General features: G+C 44.4%; 1 protein-coding gene across 1 annotated transcript; it reads left to right on the top strand.

Annotated features, from left to right (window-relative positions):
- The first annotated feature begins 530 nt into the window (after positions 1–530).
- SNTN (sentan, cilia apical structure protein) lies at positions 531–15,651 on the top strand. The gene is made up of 4 exons (XM_081159617.1): positions 531–654; positions 2,512–2,546; positions 9,745–9,884; positions 13,235–15,651. The coding sequence occupies exons 1-4, from the start codon at positions 545–547 to the stop codon at positions 13,391–13,393; spliced, it is 444 nt and encodes a 147-aa protein (XP_081015743.1). The 5' UTR covers positions 531–544; the 3' UTR covers positions 13,394–15,651.
- Positions 15,652–21,796: the final 6,145 nt, after the last annotated feature.

The following is a 21,796-nucleotide window of genomic DNA, read 5'->3' as shown; positions in this document are numbered from 1 at the left end:
TTGACATAGAGTGAAAATCCCCTGCGGTGACCCACAGTTCCTGCATTGTCTGGCCTCAGTTCTCTTCATTCTCAGTGAGAGCCTCAGGCGCCCTTGCCTCTCTGGTCCAGCAACACTGGCCTTGCAGTCCCCCCTGGTCATCACACTCCTTCCAGCCTCTGGGTTTAGCACAGGCTACTCCGTCTGCCTACATCGTAGACCCCTTGCCCGTTCACCACTTAACTTCTACTCATCAGCAAACATCACTTCCCCAGGGATGTATCTGTGACCTCCGTTCTGACACCAATCTCATGGCACTGCTCCCTCGTTTGCTTGATTATTTGGTTAATTATCAGTCTTTCCCGTTAAGCTCTCTGAGATCAAGGTCCGTATCTGATTTTGCCTCACTGTTGTAAAGTACCTCGCCAACAATAAACATACAAATATTTGTTGAATGCATGAACGGTCTAATGTCTGTATAGCTGTTATGGAGGAAATGACAATAGTAACAGTGGGCAAGTGACTGTTGCTTAGGAAGGGCCAACACACAACAGGAGACCCGAGTATGTGTGGCTGTGTGCACAGTACCCAGGACCAAGCTCTCCACTTGGAAGGGGAGCTCAATTCTTCTGCAGCCCCAACATCTACTTTAGCACCTAAGAAAATGCCCAAAAGGTCAGTGACACTTGGATCTCCTTTACTGAATTTCATTTAAGCTTGCAGGTGTGTTTCTAAAAAGTTCACATGAACAACTTCATAGTCAAGATATTGCAGGCTTTGTGCCTAGGACCCACCCCAATCCAGCTGTAAACTGAATTGGAAATATAAGGAGAACAAACTTTCACCTTTAACTGTAAACTGGAAAGGTGATACTATTAACTCAAATACCTTTGATTGCTCTTGAGAAACATTTGTAAATCAAAATTGATAGTGACATATATTAACTATATAACGTATTATTTTATATTATCTATGACAGAGGAAATTGTTTCATATCATTCAAATATGTAAAAGTATGACAAATGAAAGATATTTTTCTCATTTAATTCCCTTAGGGAGCCTACTTTAATTCAAAAAAATGTTTTTGAGCACTTAGCCCAGGGTGGGAAATATGGGATAACCTCCATACTTTTGCTTTCAAGACCCTCAGAAACTAATGGAGGAGATCATGGCAATAGAAAATAATACAAGGTCCAGGATATCATAGAGTCCAGCTTTCTAATTTTGAAAGTAAGAAAAATGGGGCTTCCAAAGGTGATGATCTGTTGACAAGTCAATGCCAAAACCAGATCTCGAACCAAAATATTCCCTTTAAGGATATGATAGGACCAAGGATATATGTTAAAGATATGACCAAGTTCTATTGTTCTTACTGGCTTTCTCATAACCGCTCCATCCACTGGGGCTGAAATATCAAGCAAACATTGATATGGCCTTTTTAAGGGAGCAAGATTCATCTTCCTTCCTCCCATCTGGCGCCTTTCTAATCTCCTTCTCATATATCAGGTGGAATAACTTCTCAAAATGGGAATCGGATCAGGTCCTGCCCTTCCCTCGCAGTGCCCTTAGGATCACAGCCCGAGTCCTCCATAAGGCCCGGGTGCTCCGGCTCTGGCCCTTCACTGTAGCCTCGCCTCCCACCACTAGCTCCTTCCTCCTCCAGGCTGCAGACACTGTGCTTCCCGTGGCTCTTCAATCAGGCCATGCTTGGTCCCACGCCAGGGTCGTAGTGCCGTTTCCCCTGCTTGGAACTCTTCTCCCTTCCTCACCTGCTGAGTTGTTAGGCGCAGAGGAAATGCCCTTACTCTGCCCTGGGCCCTGGGCTAGCCACTCCCTGCCCTAAAGATATGCTCCATCCTTACCCTTTATTGAGCTACCTGTTTAACATCTACCTTCTGCGCTGGACTCTAAGTCCCCCGGAGAGCAGGCTCCTGTCTCTGCCATTCACTGATGCATCCTCCCTGCTTCCCAACACAATACCTAGATCCTTAGGTGGGCCGCGCTGCCAGAGCAAATAAACTTCAAACCCTCAGCATTTTACAGAAGAACGAGTTATTTTTTCTTTTTCATGTGACAGTTCAGAGTGGGCCTTTCAGGTCAGTGGCAGTTTTACTCTACACAACTGTACAGGGACACAGACTGATGTGGCTGGTGGCTTCAACATGTGGATTTCAAAGTATCCCTCATAATTTCTATGTTAATCCTCTGGAAATGGGAAAGAGTGTGAAAGAACTTACATGGAAAGTGATCGCTTCTCTTCTACTCCTTTTCCAGTGGGGGGAATTTAGTCACATGGGCACATAAATACACAAAAGACTAGGATATGTGGGCTAGTCATTGTCAAGCACTGCTTTACCTGAATGTGTCAAGGGAAGAAAGAATTTTAAAAGACAGACAGCTGCTCCACCAGAATGCTCAGTGAATATCTATTGAACATAATTAACCTTCAAGCCATTGTATTGCTCTACTTTAGATGCTTATATCAATACCCAAACTCCCAGAATCATTATGTTTCTCTCATTTTATTGGCAGCATTTCAATATCCAAACAACTGGCTTCAATAAAAGGTAAGGTGTGGGGCGACTGAGGTGTGCGTGTTTCTTCTCTACTCGGACAGTGTGCCAAGAGTTAAAAATAGCAGGGTGTCAGAGAATGCCAACGATGTAAGGAAACATGGATAAATCATCAAACATTCATGGAGTTCTTTTTAAAGATTTGGGAACTGAGATCCCGTGATAGGAATTCGCTTACCCAAACTTAGTTCACTGAAGGCCAAGTCACGATGGATCCTGACCCCTAAGTCAGTGTGATTCCCACCGGGGCCCCGCTGTCTCTCCATTGTTGGCATCCTCAGTAAGTCCAGAGAAGGACTGTCAACATCTAATTCATGAATGTTCGGTGGAACTCAGATTCGATCAACCCCCAGCTGCCTCCACTGATTGAGTGAAAACTGTGGCCAACTCCCAAAGTGTAAATATTTGCCCTCAGAATTCCATTTTTATAGGTTAAAATATCATTAAACCTAGCACTACTGCCACCGAAAGAACAATATAAGAAAAGCACCACTCATATACTTAGATCATTACCTTATTTCAAAATGTGTGACTTAAAACGTTCACAGAGAAACAGGCACGGCTGGATGTTACTACATCGCAGCTGTTTTTCCTCCTAGATGGCCAGCCAATGTCACCAAAGGAGACTATATTTTAATTAAATAAATCATCTTGATGGAAATATTTTTACACTGTCACAACACAAGACCCATGATTTCTGTTTTATAATTTACACAATTTCAGAGATTTTTGGTAATTTCTATGGCATCATGTCCATGACATGATACATATCACAATATTTCTAATACTTCCTCCCTCTGGGAGATTGAGGGGGGATTGTAACTCTGTCACCTTCACTGCCTCCCAACACACACACATACTCACATACACACACACAAACACACACTCACCAATCTTAGCACCAGACTTGACATTGGTGCCACACTTATCCCCAGGCCTTAAGAAAACACGGGGTCACCTTGACTCACTTTCCCAGAGTGCATTTTACTCGATTGTAAGTAGTTTTAAATGTTATTCCTTGATATCAGACTTGGGTAGATCATGGAATAGAAGCCAACATGAACCCACGTTTTTTCTAGCTGCTTGGGCTTATGCCCTTGATCTCTGGGATGCTGGGAATGGAGAATGAAGCCGAATTTGTCTGGAGCATCCAAAGCCGTTTTGTAGTGGAAAAGTTTGAGGAGCACTATAGTATTGAAGAAACAATTGATCTAGCAAGAAAATGGGAGCGATCTAGTTTCTAGTTCTGATATGTACCGAGTTAACCTGTACTTTTCTCCTATAGATCTTCATTTCCAAAAATAACAAGTATTAGGAAGGGTTCGAAAACAAGGTGATTCTGACAGCTTGCTGTACTGAGAGGCGTATTTTCATTGCACTAAAATGTCAGGAACTTACTAGATCGAATGCTCAATGTTTAGTGTTCCACGTTCCAGGCAGGTGAGGAGGGAGAGGTGGAGAATTGTTCTGAAGTTCAGGTCAGCTCAGGTCAGCACCCGCACACTGAGGCCTACACCAGAGCAGGACCTGGGAATGGGGGCACAGACAAACAAGGTGCAGGGACTGTTCCCGGGGAACGAGCAGCCCAGAGCTGCATGCTCGGTACCGTGGCCTCTAGCCACATGCAGATGCTGAACACTTGAACCGTGGTGACTTTGAATTGAAATGTGCTGTAAGTATAAAATATATGTCAAATTTAGGAGACAGTAAAAAGTGTAACACATTTCAATGACTCTTTTGATAATTTTATCTGTTTCTTTTTACTTTTTTGGTGTGGCTACTAGAATATTTTAAATTATTATCATGGCTCACATTAAATTTCTTTTGGACAGCACTGTTCTAGAAGGTAGTTTAGATGGATAGACAGTGTTTTGGTGTGAGACTCTGATAAGACTATGCTTAGGAAAGTAAGAAGCACAAAGGAGGGACACATAGCTCCATGGCAGGGCTGGGGAAAGAGCCCTACAGAATTCACTGTCTGAAAAGCATCTAGAGGCAATATGAGTCAAGGTGAGGGGCCAGACTGGCTGTGTGACCTTGAGCAAGCTACCCAACCTCTCTGTGCCTCCGTGTTCTCCTCTATAGTGTGGGGATGATACTGAAACCTACCTCGGAGGCTGATACAAGAGCTGAATGCGTTGGCTCGTGTATATCCCCTGGAAGAGTGGCTGGGACAGAAAAACTACTGTCCCTAGATCCCACGCTCGGGGAAGCAAAGGATTATTCTCTGGATCCTGCTCACTGCTCTGTCTCCACGACTAGGCTGGGGCCTGGCAATAAACTCTTGCCAATAAGTTCTTGTTGGGAAAATAGAGTGTTTAAGCAGCTGCCCACAGCTGAGTGTTGTTAAAGCGTGAATGGTGAGGCAGGGGCCAGCCGGCGAGGTGGGCACCCAGCGCCTTTTCAGCGCCCTCTCCGCCCTCTCAGCCCGGAGGCGAGAGAGCCCGCAAAGGCCGCCCAAAGCCAAGCATCGGTCCCCTGCATTTCAAGCGGCACTCGGCCCCCGACAAGGAGCTTTCACAGACCTGCTCGCAGCCCCGAAGCAGGGGGGGCCGGGAGGGAGGCGCCGCACTGGGCTTGTTAAGTGAAGAGCCCACGGAAAGCGGGGAACCAAAGCGCCTCGCAAGCAGCGCCCGTGTGGCCAGGAGAGCTAGCGCTCCTCGTTAACTTTTATTTTATTTTTAATATTTTCCAGCTCGGTTTTTGCGACAGGCATCTGCTAGTTTATAGTTGGGGGAAATGCATGTTATGTTTAAAAGGATGGAGGAGTAGGAAGAGGGACCTGCCGCTCCGACGTGTCCCCAGCCGGAGGCAGCTGGGCCTGAGCTGCAGCCGAGGGTCGGGACCTGTCTGAGCCCACGACCCCCGGGGGACGCCCTCCCAAGGGCATGGGCCAATGTGGCACGTCTCTCCATGGGCTTCGAAGTCAGATTTTCTAATCGTTTCTCTATCACTTCTGAGCAGTGTGGTCTTAAAATTTTGACCTTCATGTGTGTCAGTATCCAGTGTGCAACACTGAGCACAAACAGCACCTACCTCTCTGCGTTTTCCTAAGCATTAAATAAGATGGTGCTTGAAAGGCCCCTGGCACACAGGAAGCAAGGGAGGGCTCTGTCACCCCTTCCTTGCTAGAAGGGCACAGCCAGGAGGACAAGAGACTGCTGTCCCCCATGACAAGTCTCAGACCCAGGAAAGCAGCTTATATTAAGCCCTCCCTAATTATTCTTGGTCATTAATTAAGAAATCAACTGGTCAAAATTACAGGAGGAATAATTACCTCCTAAGGAATTAAGGTGGTTCCTCTAAGCAATTTGCCTCTTAAAGACAGTACTATTGATAAACAGCTTAACTTCAGCCTCTTAAATTCAAAGTTACCACCATACAGCTCCCCACCAACTCAAATGCACTCCAGGAAAGGCAGACATAAGCTAAAAGAAATATGCCCATCTCCCTGTATTTTGATGAGCAGGAAAATCTTGGGAATTGAGGAGAAGCCCAATTTCAAATGCAGGTTTCCAGATGTGGCAGAGGTGAAGAGAGGGGGGAGAAAGCTAAAAACAGAATTCAAAAAACAAGGGACTTTCTAAAGCTGGGTTCTGTGCACGATGGAAGGGCAGCTGCTGGACAAGCAGGAGGGAGCAGGAAATGTAAGGCGCAAGCCATACGAGACTGAGGATTAGAAACCAGGCAGGAAATCAAGGAGGAAGAAGTTGAGGACGCAGCTTTTGCAGACGTTCATTTGTGAAGCACCTACTGTTCTAAATGCTGATGATTTCACAGAACACAACATAGGCAAAAAAAATCCCTGTCTTCATGTCTTATGTTTTCAGCCTGGATCCAAATTCAAGCTCTGCCACTTACTAGCAGTGTGTCCTCAGAAGGATCATCTCCTTTCCTCAGTGACTAAATGGTATAATGCTAGAACGACATACCATGTTCATGGACTGGAAGGGTCAATGCAGTAAAGGCATCAGTTCTCCCCAAATTGCACCCTAGGCTTAATGCAATTCCTTTCAAAATTTAAGGTTTTTCAAAAACAGTAAAGCTTATTTTAAACTTTATATGGAAAGAGAAAGGTCCTAGATTAGCCAAAATAATTTAGAGAAAGAATGAAGTGTCAGGAATCACTCTCTCCAATATTAAGACACTATAGGAATCAGGACACCATGACAAAGGGTTAGATACGTAGATCAATGGAACAGAAGAGGGGACCCAGAAATTGACTGACACAAATACACTCAACTTATTTCTGACAGAGGCAAAAGCGATTCAATGAAGGAAGGATAGCATTTTCAGCAGTTGGTGCTGGAGCCATTGGTCATCCACAGGTTAAAAAAATGAACTTCAACCTAGTTTTCACAACTTACACAGAAATTAACTCAATGGAACATGGAATAAAATGTAGAACATGAAGTTTTAATTATACATAGGACAAATCTTTCATATGAAGATAGACTGATAAGGTAGACTTTATAAAAGTTAAAAACATTTCCTCCACAGAAGACCCCACTGAGGAGATAAAAAGGCAGTATACAGACTGGGAGACAATATTTGCGAATCACATATCCTAACAAGGATGTGAACCTTTAATAGATACAGAACTCTCAAACCTCAAAAATCATTTTAAATTCAGTTATAATGTGGGTAAAATCCACGAACAGACCTGAACAGAAGTTTCACTAAGGAAGACACACAAATGGGAAATAAGTACCTAAAAAGCTGTTCAACATCATTAGCCCCGAGGAAACACAAATAAAACCACAGTGAGATGTCATCGCACACCTATCAGAATGACTAAAATAAACAGTGACAATACAGAGGCTGCAAAGGATAGAGAAGAACTGGATCTCTTACATATGGCTGATGGGACTGTAAAATGGTACGTCCACTGCAGAAAAGCTTATAGTTTCTTAACAAAATAAAATGGGCTTATTATATGACCCAGCAATTATACCCTTGGGCATTTATTCCAAAGAAAAGAAAAATTGTGTTTTGTACAGTAACTTGTGCACAAATGTTCATACAAGCTTTATTTGTAATAGCCAAAACTATAAACCACCCAAATGTCCCTCAAAGGCAAATGGTTAAACCAACTATGGTACATTCATATCATGAACTACCACATTAAATGCTGGAATAATTCCCATGATTGTTATGAGAATTAAATGTACAAGTTATTAAAGTACGTTGCACATAATAGACACACAATAAATGGCAGCTCCAGCTTTCTGTCCAAACCAGACTGCTGCATACACACACACATGTCCTTGATTCACTTTAGCGTGGAGCAATTAAGTGAGCACTCCTGAGTGAGGGGCAAAGGGGGGGTCATCCATTTGCAAGACCAGAAGTCCAATGATTCAAACTTCAGGCTAAACGGTGGGAAAACAGCCTGAGTGAGTGGAGAGGACACATATCCTCATACAACAGGGAGAGAGATGCCATGCCCCCTGGGGCTGGGGATTGAGTCTGCAACCGAGGTACGCGCCCTTGACCAGGGTCAAACCCAGGACCCTTCAGTCTGTGGGCTGACACTCTAACTGCTGAGCTAAACCAGCTGGGACTTCCCTTTCACCTTTAACTGGGAAAAAAAAAAAAATAGATGCTTAAAACCTTCAATGCCTTTTCTCTACACTTTAAAGAAAACCTTGGTTCCTTTCCATGGCCCCTGAGCAGCAAGGTCTGGCCCTGCTTACCTTTCCCAGTCAAACACCATCCAGCTCCTAGACTCCAGCCACAACTGTCTCACCCCAGCGGCTCCAGCTGGTCTTAGAGCCCTGATCTGTCGTCTAAAGCATGGCTCCTGATCTGAGCCTTTGCATATATTGTTTCCTGAGCCTGGAACAACCAGAACTCCAGCCTGACCCCACACTCTCACAAGGCAGGGTCCTTCTCACCCTATGGGTCTTAGCTTAAATATTAATACACTTACAGAGGCCTCCAAGATCACCTATCTAAGCAGCTTTCCTCCCAGGCCCACTCTCTAATTTTCTGTTTTTTCTGTCTCTGTACCTTCTTTGTCTCATACATCACGAGTTGCAAACATGCATATTATATATGTATATGGAGAAATAAATATCTAATATATATAAAACAAATATGCATGTATGCACACATGCTCTCTTGATTATGATTTATTTCTCCACTGGACTGTAAGATATATAGGGCAGGGGCCACAGCTGGTTGTGTCACCTCTGCTTGCTAAGCCCCTTAGGAGAGGACCAGGAACATAGTGACTCCTCAATAAAGTCACATTATTCTGACTGAGCAGCCATTCTTTGAATTGGCAATTATTGCATGTAACATGGGTTGAAAGCTGTGGGGTTTTGTTTTTCTTTTTTTTATTCTTATTTATTTACTATGTATTAACACTTACTCTGTAGCTGGCACCTGTGCTGGTCCTGGGAATATAATGATGAAGGAATGTATGAACCCTGGCCTCGTGGAGCTTGCATTCTAGTGAGGGAGAAAGCCAGTTAAATATGCAATAACTGCAATGTAATTTCTATAATAGGGCCTGCATTAGGGGCTAAGAGAGCAGGGAGCTTAAGAATGTCCTTCACTCTACCTTGTGCAATACTCAGTGTTCACGGCATGCTATCCAAGGGAAAGAAATGAGTTAGCGTTGACCTTCCAAGGAATTTAAACCAGAGGAACCAGCCGGGAGACCACTGTGTTTGAGCCAGTGAGTCTAAGAGACCTCTTGTCTATCATGACATCAAAGAGCTTGTTCTGGAAGGCATTCTCCTTTATCCCACTGGCAGCAGGTGATGCTCTGTCTGACATATACTGTTAACTCCACAAGGGCAGGCCTCTGTCTTACTCAGTGCAGTATCCTCATGGCCAGGGACTGAGCCTAGCACACAGTAGGTGCTTCATAAATATTTTACAAGTCAGAAAACCCAAGCTTAGAGAGGTAAGGGTTTTCCAAGGTCACATGGCAAGAAGGTGGTAAATCTCATCTTAATTCTACCAATTCTGTTGCTCCTGAAAGAACTTTGGTTCCCCATTGTTTAAAAGTCCAGGATCAAATACTGCCATGTCCCATTCCCAGTAGGGGACAAATAGCCCAAGTATAGGGCCAGGTTGATATACACTTTCTAACCCCATCCACCACGGTTGCCTTGAAGAATATATGGGGAAAGATTTTTTCTAACCTGGGCTATGTCATTGTGCATTTCTCCTCCCACAGCTCTGTGCAAGGGCTCAGATCTAGAAAAAGCCATCGCCACTGCTGCTCTGATTTTCAGAAATTCTTCTGACCCTGATGGCAAACTTAAAAAAGCTACTGTCAAATATCTGCTACAAACCCAATTTAGGAATTTCACAGAGGTAAGATAATTAATGGGCTTGAAAACACAGGAGCAATGCCAGAATGGCCAGTCCAAAGAGCTTACAACTCCAGCTCAGGGGCCCTATCATGTTCTTTCATTCACCAAATATTTATTGAACACCTACCCTATGTCAGGAGGTGAGCTGAGCACTGGGGTTAAGGCAGTGAAAAGCTAACAATCTTTCAGAGGGGAGAGATATGCCGAAAAGTAACTAGAAATATTCAAAGCATGGTGAAATAGTAGAGCACACAGTGAAAAAGTAAAACAGAGGGACCATCTTGGGGCGGGCAGTCAAAGATTTAATTATTAGTGAGGTGGGGGTGGGAGGAGGTGACGAATTCCATTAGAAAGTGTCAGTTTTAAGACGCCCATGAAACAGAGAGGCAAAACTCAGCAACAGGATATATGAGTTGGGAGGTCCGAATAGAGATCTGTGTTCAAAACATAGAAGTGAGAATTGGCAGTGTATAAAGGTCACTGACCTGAAGGGGAGTGACCCGAGTCACCTGGAGGCACATTTCTCAAAATCAGTCAGCTGAATACCATCTTCAAGTATTTTCCCCACAATTGCCTATAGCCCGCATTATAATTTAAGGAAGGACTTTTTTCTTTAACACTCTACTTAAATAAATTCCCTTTATAAGGGCACTTTATCACTATTCTAAGTATAAATTCAGTGGGTAAAAGTGAAAGGTAGTAAAAAATAAGTAGTTTATTCATTCCTGTTTAAGATTTATTCTTGCATCACCTAAAATTGCATTACCAGCAGTGTGCATTCATACTTTGAGCAATACTGGCTTGGGGAAAATGAATAAGAATTATAAGTGGTTTAAGAGATAAGTATTATAATTCCCTTAAAATATAAATATATGTGGCTTTAGCACACGAGAGTTATATGACGTATCATTCACTGGGGGAGCTGGGTCAAGGGCACAACTTCCTGTGACTATGATTTTTTCAAAAGAGTATTGTGAAATTGCTTTTTTTTAAAAAGATTCTACATATGAGTGATTTTTTTTAAAGGCCAATTTGATAGAAACAGAGAATAGAATGGTAGTTGCCAGGGTTGGGGGAGGGTGGTGGGGCATAAAGTCAAAGGGTGTAAGTTTTCGGTTATAAGAGGAATGACTTCTGCAGATGTAACGCACAGCATGGCGACTACAGCTGACAGTACAGGGCCGTGCACTTGAAAGCTGCTGAGAGCAAATCCTAAGCGTTCCCAGCACACAAAGAGCGATTCGACCCTGTGAGGTCAGAGTATGTTACTCATCGGATTTTGGTAATCATGCCCATGAGGTATATGTAGGTCAAATCATCACACTGTACACTTCAAATGTATACAGTTGTATCTGTCAGTTATTCTTCAATGAAGTTAAAAAGTGCACATGTGCATGCGATGGTGGGAGTCGGAGGCAGAGGGAGACTTCAAGTGATACACGGGAAAACGAGTGGACGGACCTGTTAATAGGTAGTTCTTCGGGGCGATGGGGTAAAGGTTTATTTTTACATTCTTCTTTTGAAAAATATTTTTCCCAATGTCCAATATTAAACATGAACTATTTTTGAAATAATTTTTTTTTAAGAAAAGCTACTTTTTCAGCTAGAAATGTCAGGCAGAATTTGACGAAAGACAAAAGGTTCTGAGGAGCCTTCAAAAAGAAGGTGACTGAAAAAATCCTACAGCATTCGCCTGCTTCGGAGGCCAAAGGAAATGAAAATCCCAGAGAGAAAAGGGGCCCCGCACCCAGCTGTCTGGCCTGTCATCAGGGAGCTTCTGACGGGGTGAAATGGGGGCCTTGCGGATGGACCACCTCTGAACACACCAGAGGGAAAAGCCAAAACCAGCGTCATCAGAAAAGTGTCCCATGGTGCAGGCTGACCCCAGGAAAGGCCGCCAGTTTCTGAATCTCCAACAGCAAATACTCCCAGGCCTCCTGCAGCCCTGCCCTCTGTTCGAGGTGACAGCAGAGCCATATTTCAGGGGCTGCCGGGGCCCAGCTCCCCCTGAGGCAGCCCCCGTATCACTGGTGCCGGCTGAACTTCACGGAGCAAGCACCCGAGTGATGTCAGGAGCTGCCTTGGAGCAGCCCCCCGGGGACATTCCCTGAGACAGGCCCGACCCTGAGTCCAGGCGAAAGGCCGCAGAGGCCCCGTCTCCCTGCTGCCTTCCCCCGAATCCACGGGGAGGGGCTGCGAAGCTGGGCTCGACCTTGTGCCGGAGGCTGGGAGCTGAGGGGAGCATCTTCCTTCCCATTAGCCTCAGTGTCATCTGGGGGATCTGATCCTGTAGCCCGTCAGGTACAAGAAAACCAGACACATAAAGGCCTGCAAAGAGCGTTCAGAGGGGACACGCTGGTCAGGGCCCAGAGCGCTGGACCTGGGTCAGCTCCACCTTCCAACAACACCAGAAAGGGACCCGCCTCTGGCCTGTAAGCAAGTGGGAGGGTCCCCTAGTGAAGTGTCCCTGCCTCTGCCCGGGAACCTGGCCCTTTCAGCACAGCACAGGCCTTCTCCCAACAGAGCTCCTTCCACCCTCACTGGCCGGCGTGGCCTCTTGAGAACGAGCCCAGAGGAACAGCGATGGTCTGAGCCTGCAGAGGAATGAACGTGTCATTCCTCTCATGTCTGTGCCTTGCTGTGACGGTTTCTTCCAGCTAGCACATGGGCGAGACTGGGGTTGAGCTAAATGCAAACACAGCTCAGAATAGCAGGGAACCAAGTGACCTTCACGTTTTTAATGCCTCTTGGAAGATACTTCACAAGCTGAGGTTGAAAGCTGAAAAGCCTCTCCATTTATGTACTCTGCACATGTTTTACTTCAGTCCATTTGTGAGGACTGTGAAGTTGGTTTTGATTTGTGGTCAAACTAAATGCTAAAGAGACTTCCAAAGCACATACTTTCTTTTAGCATATTTTATTCCATATTTCTGGATAATCTAATTGTTCAGTGGAACACATGCTGTGTAACTCCCACAACAAAGAGATTCTGTGTTGAAAATCTGAAGGCATAACTGTTTGTTTTTGTAGAGGTGAGATGGCTTAGCAGTTAAGAATGGACTAGGTAGCCAAGGCTCCAAACCAGGAGTTGCCCAGCTTGGGGCAAGTGACTTAAATCTCTCCGAGTCTCTGACACTGCACCTGCGGACTGGGCTAGTGACAGCGCATATCCAATAGGGTCACTGCGAGGATTCAATGAGCCAACCATGCAAAGATTTAGCACCGTGCTCGACTAGCAGCACTGGCAGCAACTTGACATGTGATTATAGTTAATACAAGTTTATTATTCTTGATTCTCTGTAAAACCCAGGTGGCACAATGAATTAGGCTTATACTTTTTTATTCTTACAGGGACAAGAAACCAAACCAAAATACAAAGACCTCCTTTCTGAACTTGACGAGCATACAGAAGATAAGCTTGATTTTGAGGATTTCATGGTCTTACTGTTAAGCATCACTGTGATGTCAGACTTGCTACAAACAATATGGAATGTAAAAATGTTTAAGTGAACAGTTTTAACTATGTAGTGAGATGAAATAATGACAAAAGACAGTGTTAACTGGTTACAGAGTGTTTTCCATTTGTTTTCAATTAATTGATATCCTGGCATGCATCTGGGACAACCTGGATGGTTCTGGTTGCTCATATTCAGACCCAGTATAATTCCAAACTCAATGCACACTCTCAGGAATGTCTGAGTAATATGGTCTCTGGGTGCTTTACAACATGATAGATTTCTACCACTGAAGGTCACATTGCTCTTGCTGAGTCAATGGTGACAGAGCACTTTTCTTATAGTCAGGGAGTCACTCACCACTGGTTCATTAAGCAGCATTTACTACTCCATGGTACTGCTGGGGATGAAGTAATGAGCCAGCCAGACCACCTCTGCCCTCACTCATGCCTGGAGAAGCCTAGCAGAGGAGAGGGACACTGAGCAATGTGTTAATCAATTGCATATACAGCATAATTATAAATGTGCTAAGGGCTACAAGGTGCTAAAAGTGCTGTTACCACCTGACCTGGACTCAAAGGTCAAAGCTTTACTGATATTTTGCAAAAGACAAAATCGTAGGGGAAAAAACAAATCAGTGGTTGCCACGGCTGTGGGTGGTAAGCGAAGTTGTCCACAAGTGGGCATGAGAGAACTTTTAGGGGAGATGGAAATGTTCTGTATCTTGATTGTTGTGTGGTTTCACGACTGCATGCATTCAAACTCTTAGAACTGTACTCCCAAAATGGTGAATTTCATTGTATGTGAATTATTCTTAAATAAGCATGACTTAAAACTAAAAAAAGACCCCACAATATCCTTGTAACCTGTGACTATGGTTTAACCAGCAAGTCCTTAAGATTATGATTTAAAAGTGCTCACGTCCTAAGGACCCACACCCCCTATGATCACACCTGCATTCCTGAGTTTAAATTATATCTATATATAAAGTTACACACACAGAGAAGTCAGTGGCTGAACATTTGAAACTGACTTTCACAAGGACTTTTATTTATTGAAAAATTATTGTCGTTTCCCAAGTCTCGTCCCTCATCTCCCCTTTTCCTCCCTGCCCAACACTGTAAGCCTCACATACAGAAGTTCAGAAACCTCTTTCAGGAGAAGACCTTCACCCTCGGTCTGGTCAAGTGCGTTCTCACTGGGTAGTGCCCCAAGTCCACCAAAACCCCACTCCTTGGCCCTTCCCACCTTCCAAACCTCAGACATCCTAAGTCCAAGTGCAGGCCGCGTAAGGGAAGTGCCAGGCTTTATTCTTTCTCACCATTTCAGCAGGAGGCACGCGTGTTCAGCAGCGCTCACACCACACACCGGGCACTGTCTTGGGGGCTCTACAAATATTAACTCACTGAACCCCCTAATAACCTTAGGTAGGTAGTATCATCATTTTACAGGTGAGGAAACTAAAGCACTATTTTGATTTTCCCAAAGTTGTACAATTGGCAGCTTTGAGAGTTCTCTGCCCTCTCTGTAGGCATTGCTAATTTTGTTAATATTAGACTTTGTTGTGAGCAATAATAGTATAACTCAACGAAAATAGCTGTGCACATTTCAGGCATTGTGCAAGAGAGAGTGGCCCAGCTGGGTCCCGGAGAGCCATTTGGCATTCCTCAAATAGAACTCTGTGGGCTGGTCTCCTTCAAGGAGCTGGGCATGGCAACCTTGGTGACCAATGAGAAGGTCAAATTCCTCCTTTTGGAGGAGGGAAAAAGAGACCCTTGGCCAATGATGTGATGGGAAATCTTGGAGCCGGTCCAACCCTCTGGGCTCCCAGTAGGAAACTTTTGAAATTCCATCCCAGATGGAAAGTCACACTCTTCTGAGGACACCATCAATTATAGAATCTATTTTTACATCGTGCAAAGAATGAAAACAGAGCAAATACATGTGTACATGTTAGAGCATCAGTGACAGATAAACCAATTAGCACCATGCTAAGACCCTGGATCACAGAAGCCTCTCACCTTCGTTCTAGTCCCAGGACCATAAGCTCCACTCTTAAGACAGAAGTGCCGCCTTGAAAATGTTCCTGGTCATCATAGGTGAGACTATGGAGACAAATCTCACTCGGGATCCCTTGTTTGCAATGAATAAAGCCCATTCAGATAACAATCATGCACACATACATATGTACACATTAAAAAAAAAAAGGAACGGTGTATTTACCAGCAATGTACAGGGGCATATTATAAAATGAATGGGCAGAAATGCAATTAACAGCCACAAAGTACTGCAAGCAATAAAATAAGGCAAAGCAAAGGTTTTGCTCTTAGTCTCTCTCAAGTTGCTTTCTCGTCTGCTTCTGTCTGTCTGTATTTTCTCTCTCTCTCGCAAATACACACACATTTCTTTTTTTCACTAATAAATTTTGTTTTCTCTGATTAACTTAAATATCTTTTCATCTTGCTTGATTTTTTTTTTCTGCAGCTAAACTAGAAATTTATATTTTTTTCTCCTTTAAAAAATGGAATGCTCTTCTTCCTTATAAATTGCCCTCTCAGATTTTCTTGCCAACCTGCTTCAAGGAAATCCATGTGTTCAATATACCTGCTGACTTGCTTGCACTTTGGTTCCTACCAAAATGGTTGTTGTTCACATGGAATGCCAAAATTCCGCAAGCCTTCTTGAATTTTTTACAGTGACTGAGATCACAAGTTGAGCCCATCAATACTACACCCCTGCACTGACTTTCTGGTTTCAGAAACAACTCTACTCTTCCTGAAACACAGTCAAATCTTTTCTTTACCATTGAGGTTACGATTTGACTGTCTTTCTGTTGGCTTTGACCTCTTGATGTCCAGAGTCTTCAGGAACCATCAGCAGTATCAACAGGAACCATTTCTTTTTGTAGGTAGCATCAACACCACATTCAACCTTCATGTCAACCCGTGTCCAGTCCTGGGGCGAGCAGGATTTCTCCAGTATTTCAAAAAACAGCCTGTGTAGCATGACTCATAATACCCACTTGCACTTGGCCTGCAAAATCCAGAAAAGCAAAATTTTGCAGCAACGAGCTGCTCCTCAGACTACCGTGGACCATTATTGGCATCATCTTGAAAATAGGTCCACTCTAATTTGTTTAAATTCTAGACAAATTATCATCATTATTTTTGTTAATAGCTGCCCCTAGTAAGGTATCTACCACACTCGAGTCCTGCCATATGGTCTTTTACTTAATTACGTAAACAACTTTAAGATTGGTGTCATCACCGCCATGTCACAAAAGAGAATGCAGCTGGGAGAGGGCAAGTCTTACAGGGTCACACAGCAGCAAGTGGCAGGTAAAACCCAGAACGCCACCCCACGCCCGGTCTGTGCCGCGGTCTGGCTTCTTCCCGTGACGAGTGGATATAAAACTCCCAAAGGACAGCTTCTGCACTGCTGAAGGTATATATCCTGTTACAGCAAATTATTCTCCAAAATGAGGAGGAGGGAGCGGTGGCATTTCATCTGTCCAGAACCTGACGGGCATCAAGAGTTAGGAGGAAAAGCAGGGACAGTATGACATGTTTTCCTTGCCTCTCTCTGTCCTTTACTTCACATTTTCCAGGGGCTTCTTTCTTTAGGGGAGGGCAATAGAATTTTTAAATCTGTGTGCCCTACAGCTGTGGTTTTCCTTGAAGAGAGTGAAAATGGCAGGAAGGAGGCAGGGAGGCAGGGAGGGGGGGCAGAGCCCCTGGGGGGACGGCACAGGCGGGGGGGGGGAGTGGGGGAAATGCTGATGGAGTCAGACACCCCCCCCAGCTTTCCCGGCCCTGCCTGGCTCCTCTCCTCCTGGGGTCCCAGATTCCTCCTTACTCAGTAAAAGGGGGCACTGCGAGCAGATGTTCCCCAAATCCCTCCCCATTCTGATATTCTTTTGTGTAAAACAAGGTTTTTTAAAAGGAAAATTATAACAAGATGCCAGGGAGCATATGGACAAATTTTAATCACTTCAAAACCTGCCTCTTCTACTCCTTTTTGCTACCTTTTGACCTCAGCCGGCCGTTTGTGGTGTGAACTCAGTACAAAAAGGGCTAAACGTCAGCAAGCAGGTGTCCTGGGGGGTGGAGAAGAAAAAAAGCTGATAATTTCTCAGTGCTTTTTAGACTAAAAGCATGAAGCGACGCTTTGTATTTGTTTTGAAAGTGCCACAGAAGTCACACAACACATGTGGCCATTTGCTGGCCTGTAAGTAACGTCTTTGAAAGCAAGAGCCCTGCGTTCTTGTATAGTATCTGAACGCCTAGAATAGCACCTAGAGCGTAGTAAATGCTCAATAAATATTGAATGAACAAATAAGAGAATGAATGAGTCCTTTCCCAACAGAAGAGGTGGAAACGGAAGCACTGAGATATTTGCTTGGATGCAGGTCAATGTGATGCTGAGGAAAGACAACTGCTCTGTGGTAGATGAGTGAGCTGGGTCTCATTACAAAGACTGCGCTGGTTTTAAAACTGGTAAGGAGAAGATTTAAACTGAGGTGAAGATTTACTTTCACTCCAGTTGTGCTCAGAACCAGCAAATAAGCAATAGAGAGAATATTCTCAAGATCAAAGACACAGAGAAGGAAGCCTCCCATTGTTTAGGGACCAACAAAGGCCATGAAGAGTGACAAGCCATCAGGACAGAGGAGCCAGAACTGGAACCCCCACCAGCTGTGACCACCTGGGGCACAGCCACATAAGCAGTCCTTCTATGTCTCGCTGACTTGGGGACCTCAGCCAGCCCAGCCATTTTTTCCAAGGCACATTTTTACGTATAAGATAAAGCCATTTCAAAAGTCAATGATGTGTCTTTATGTTCAAAGTAACTCCAGTAGCCTCATTTGCTTTTCAGTCCAGTTTCTTGTCCTTCCTTACCTTAAGGGTATACTTTGACCTCAAATAGACTTGCAGCCTATAGTGGGACAGGTTAATCCCAAGAAATCTGTGGACCTTTCACCCCAAGAGGGGCCGAGGCCTCAGGCTCAGGATGAGGGCTTATTTGATGGTAAAGCTGCCGCATCTCTAAAGGCCTAAAAATGCTGGGAACTGGTTGTTTTCTCAAAATCTCTTTCTGAAGGAGAGAACTCTGTAGGTACTGAGGGCTGCTGCCTTCAGGCTTAATGAAAATCAATACTGAAATTAAAAGTGGGGAAAGGAGAACCGCAAAGAAGTTTCTAAAGGATCTTCGATTTCTCTGACACTTTGGTCTTCAAGGAAAGAGTCTTGGTTCCCCCTGAAAAGCTTGTGTGGAACAGTGAAGACATGACATTGCAGGGAAATGTGGCAGCTCAGCGCTCATGAGCTTCTGTGCAAGATTTCCCTCCCCCCAGGCCCTCCTCGGAAACCTGGTAGGGAGGAGAGGTGAAGAATGGAAATCACTTCTAACCTCTGGGGTGACTGTGTAGGAAGGAACTGGGGCTTCTGGACTCTTGGGACCCTTTAAAGTTAAGTTAGAGGCAGGTGATTGGGCTAAGAGAAGCGGGAAGCTTTTGTTTGTGCCCTGAGGCAGCACCCAAAACCAACCTGACTATGATCTTGTCTCAGATCTTCTTTTCAACTATTCTGAGCTGCCAAAGCTCCAGAAGATCATGTCATCATGGAAATCATATCAGTTGTTCTTGGAGCATCTCAGCCTGAGAACTGAGATACTTATTCATGTCTGTACCTCTGGAAGAGCTGCTGTGTGCACCGACGGGCATGTCCACAGCACATGTTCAAGCCGGCATCTGTTCTGATTAGCCTGTGCCCATGCCATACAAGTTATCGATTCTGAATGTCACCCTGTAGCAGACGATGCTGATGCCCAGCGTGTATTTTCTCAGCACACTTGAGTTCACCTGTAACCTCAACAGGCTATTTCCAGGCACACTGGCAACTTCCTGCCTCATGTACACGTGTCACTCTTCCCTGCAGCCCCGGGAATTTGCTTTATAGCAGGCAGAGGAAGCCATAGCATGCAGAAAGTTAAAAGCCCCAGAAGTGGTCCTGTCCAAGTAGCTCTGTTGGTTAGAGCATCGTCCCAATATGTCAAGGTTGCGGGTCCGATTTCCAGTCAAGGCACATACAAGAGGTGACCAACGAAGGCATAAATAAGTGGAACAACAAATTGACCTTTCTCCTCTCTCTCCCTCTCTCTCTCTCCACCCTTCCCCACCCCCTAAAATCAATCAATCAATAAAATCCCAGGAGCAGCTCTCAACCAATGGGGGAAGGAAGTCAATGACCAAATCCTCCAGCCTCCCTACCCTGGGATTATGAGGCAAGCCCGTCACAGCTCCTCAGAGGTGCCCAGCGAGACTGAGCCCCAGCTCCCTACAGTGGTAATCTGCCCACATACCTTACTGCCTTCTCTCCTTTTCATAACTCACTTTCCCAGTTTCCTCCCTTCTGCTTCCTAGGATTGCCTTCCTCTAAGCTTGCTTCACCTAAGTCCTTGGTTCAAGGTCTTTTGGGGGAGGAATCCAAACTCAGGGCACTGCCTCTCCTAGCCCCTAGAACAGTGTTCAGCACATCATAAGCATTCGAAAGACAGTTAGGTCTTGGGAGATCTGTCCAGTGAGAATTCCCGATATTCCTTGGAATCCTTTGGGAGATTATTCACAACTGGAGATCATGAAGCAGAGAAGGTAAAATAGCCCCCATTTTCCCAAGAAGAACAGCATATATGTGAAGACAGGAATGTATATGGTAAATGCAAGGGAAGGTCACAGTTCTGCATGCCTGGGACTCAGGTAATTGGAAGACAAATGGTGGGGAATGAGACAGGAAATCTATCCTATGACTCCTTTTTTTCACGTTACAGCAGTAGAAGAGAGAAAGATTTCAGTATAAAACTGGACACAACTCCAGGTTAAACAGGCAAAGAGGATTTTATTCAAGACTTAAAATAGAGGAGAGGACTGAACTCAACTCTGAAAACAACAGGGACAAGTGGGGGTGTATAGTCAATCAGCAGAGTGAAGGAATGAATGAAAAATTACTAAACAGAGCTTGATTAGGTATCAAGGGTAAGAGCAATCTCACTAAACTGGCTGATCCAGAAACCAGTCCAGGGCCTGGGAACTACCTCTACCTGACCCAAAGGCTCCATCCATCCACGCGGTCAACAGGTATTTATGAAGTACTTCTGCTGGGTTCTGGGATACAAAAGGGAAACAAGACAGACAATGTCCTGTTTTTATGAAACTACATGGTTTGGAGAGAACAAACTGAGGATTATGTGGTTTGGTAAGTGCCATGCTGGGGAAGCACTGAAACTCCAGCAGAGCCACCTGGCCCTGGGGTTGGGTGTTTTAAAGGGGGATGACTTTCCAGATGATAGGACATCTTCTCTAAGGCCTGAAAGATGAGTAGGAGTTGGCAAGACAAAGAGGAAAGAGAATAACATCATTAAGAATAGGGCAGGTTCAATAAATTGAAAAAAAAGTTTGATATGGGTGGAGGAGATGTGAGGAAAATTAGTTCGGGAAGTTGAATAAAGGCCAGATCATAAAAAGCCTTGAGGGCCAGACTAGGGGGAAACAGAAAAGATATATATATATATGTGTGTGTGTAAATATATATAAAATATATATATTCCCCCAAAAAGATATACACACTTTGAATGATTATAAAGTCAGTGTTCATTAACATATAATTCATTTTCAAAATTAAGTGGGTTATCAGCTGTTAAAGTATGTATACATTGTGGAGGGGACACCTTATATATTTACTATTGGACTTCTCAGAGCCTTTAATTGGTAGGTACCTTAGTTTGGGTCCCCCTGAAGTCTACTCTAAGATAAGAATCAGAATGCCTCAGAGTCGTCCCAACCACTAGGCAAGGGATGTGCAGAATTTTCTCTCTACTACTATCCGTCATTGCTTAAAATCTGCTTTTAAGGGCATTGACTCTCAGATGCTTCTAGTTTGTTCTGTGGGCTACCACATGTACTCCCAGGAGGAAAAGAAAAAGAAATAAAAAAGAAACAAGAACCCAGGGCAAGGGCCACAAGTGCTGGCAGTCAGCAGTGTGCAGGACACATGGACAGAGCATGGACAAGGTTAGCTAAAAAGGGTAATGTGGTTTGTGAGGCCCCAAGAGGGGAGATAAAGTCCGTGCTTCTTCCAAATATATTTGATCTTTTTTATAGAACATCCAAAAGGACAAGTAAGGTCCACATAGCATATCTGGAGGGTTCCTTGTCCAGGTCAGTGGTCAACATACTTTGTGTTTAAAGGGCCAGATAAAAAGTATTTTTGGCTTTGCAGGCCACACGGTCTCTGTCATGACAGCTCAGCTTTGTTTTTGTATCATGAAGGCAGCCATAGATGATATGCAAATGAGTGGCCATGGCTATGTTCCAATAAAACTTTATTAACAGAATCAGTCGGTGGACCAGATTTGGCCTGTGAGCTTAGTTTGTTGACCCTTGGTCTAGATCTTTCCTACAGCT

This window comes from Miniopterus schreibersii (genome assembly GCF_964146895.1).
Source record: "Miniopterus schreibersii genome assembly, chromosome: 15".
Classification (NCBI taxonomy): Eukaryota; Metazoa; Chordata; class Mammalia; order Chiroptera; family Miniopteridae; genus Miniopterus; species Miniopterus schreibersii.
The sequence above is the reverse complement of the archived record's forward strand: the minus strand, read 5'-3'. Positions and strand labels throughout refer to the sequence as shown.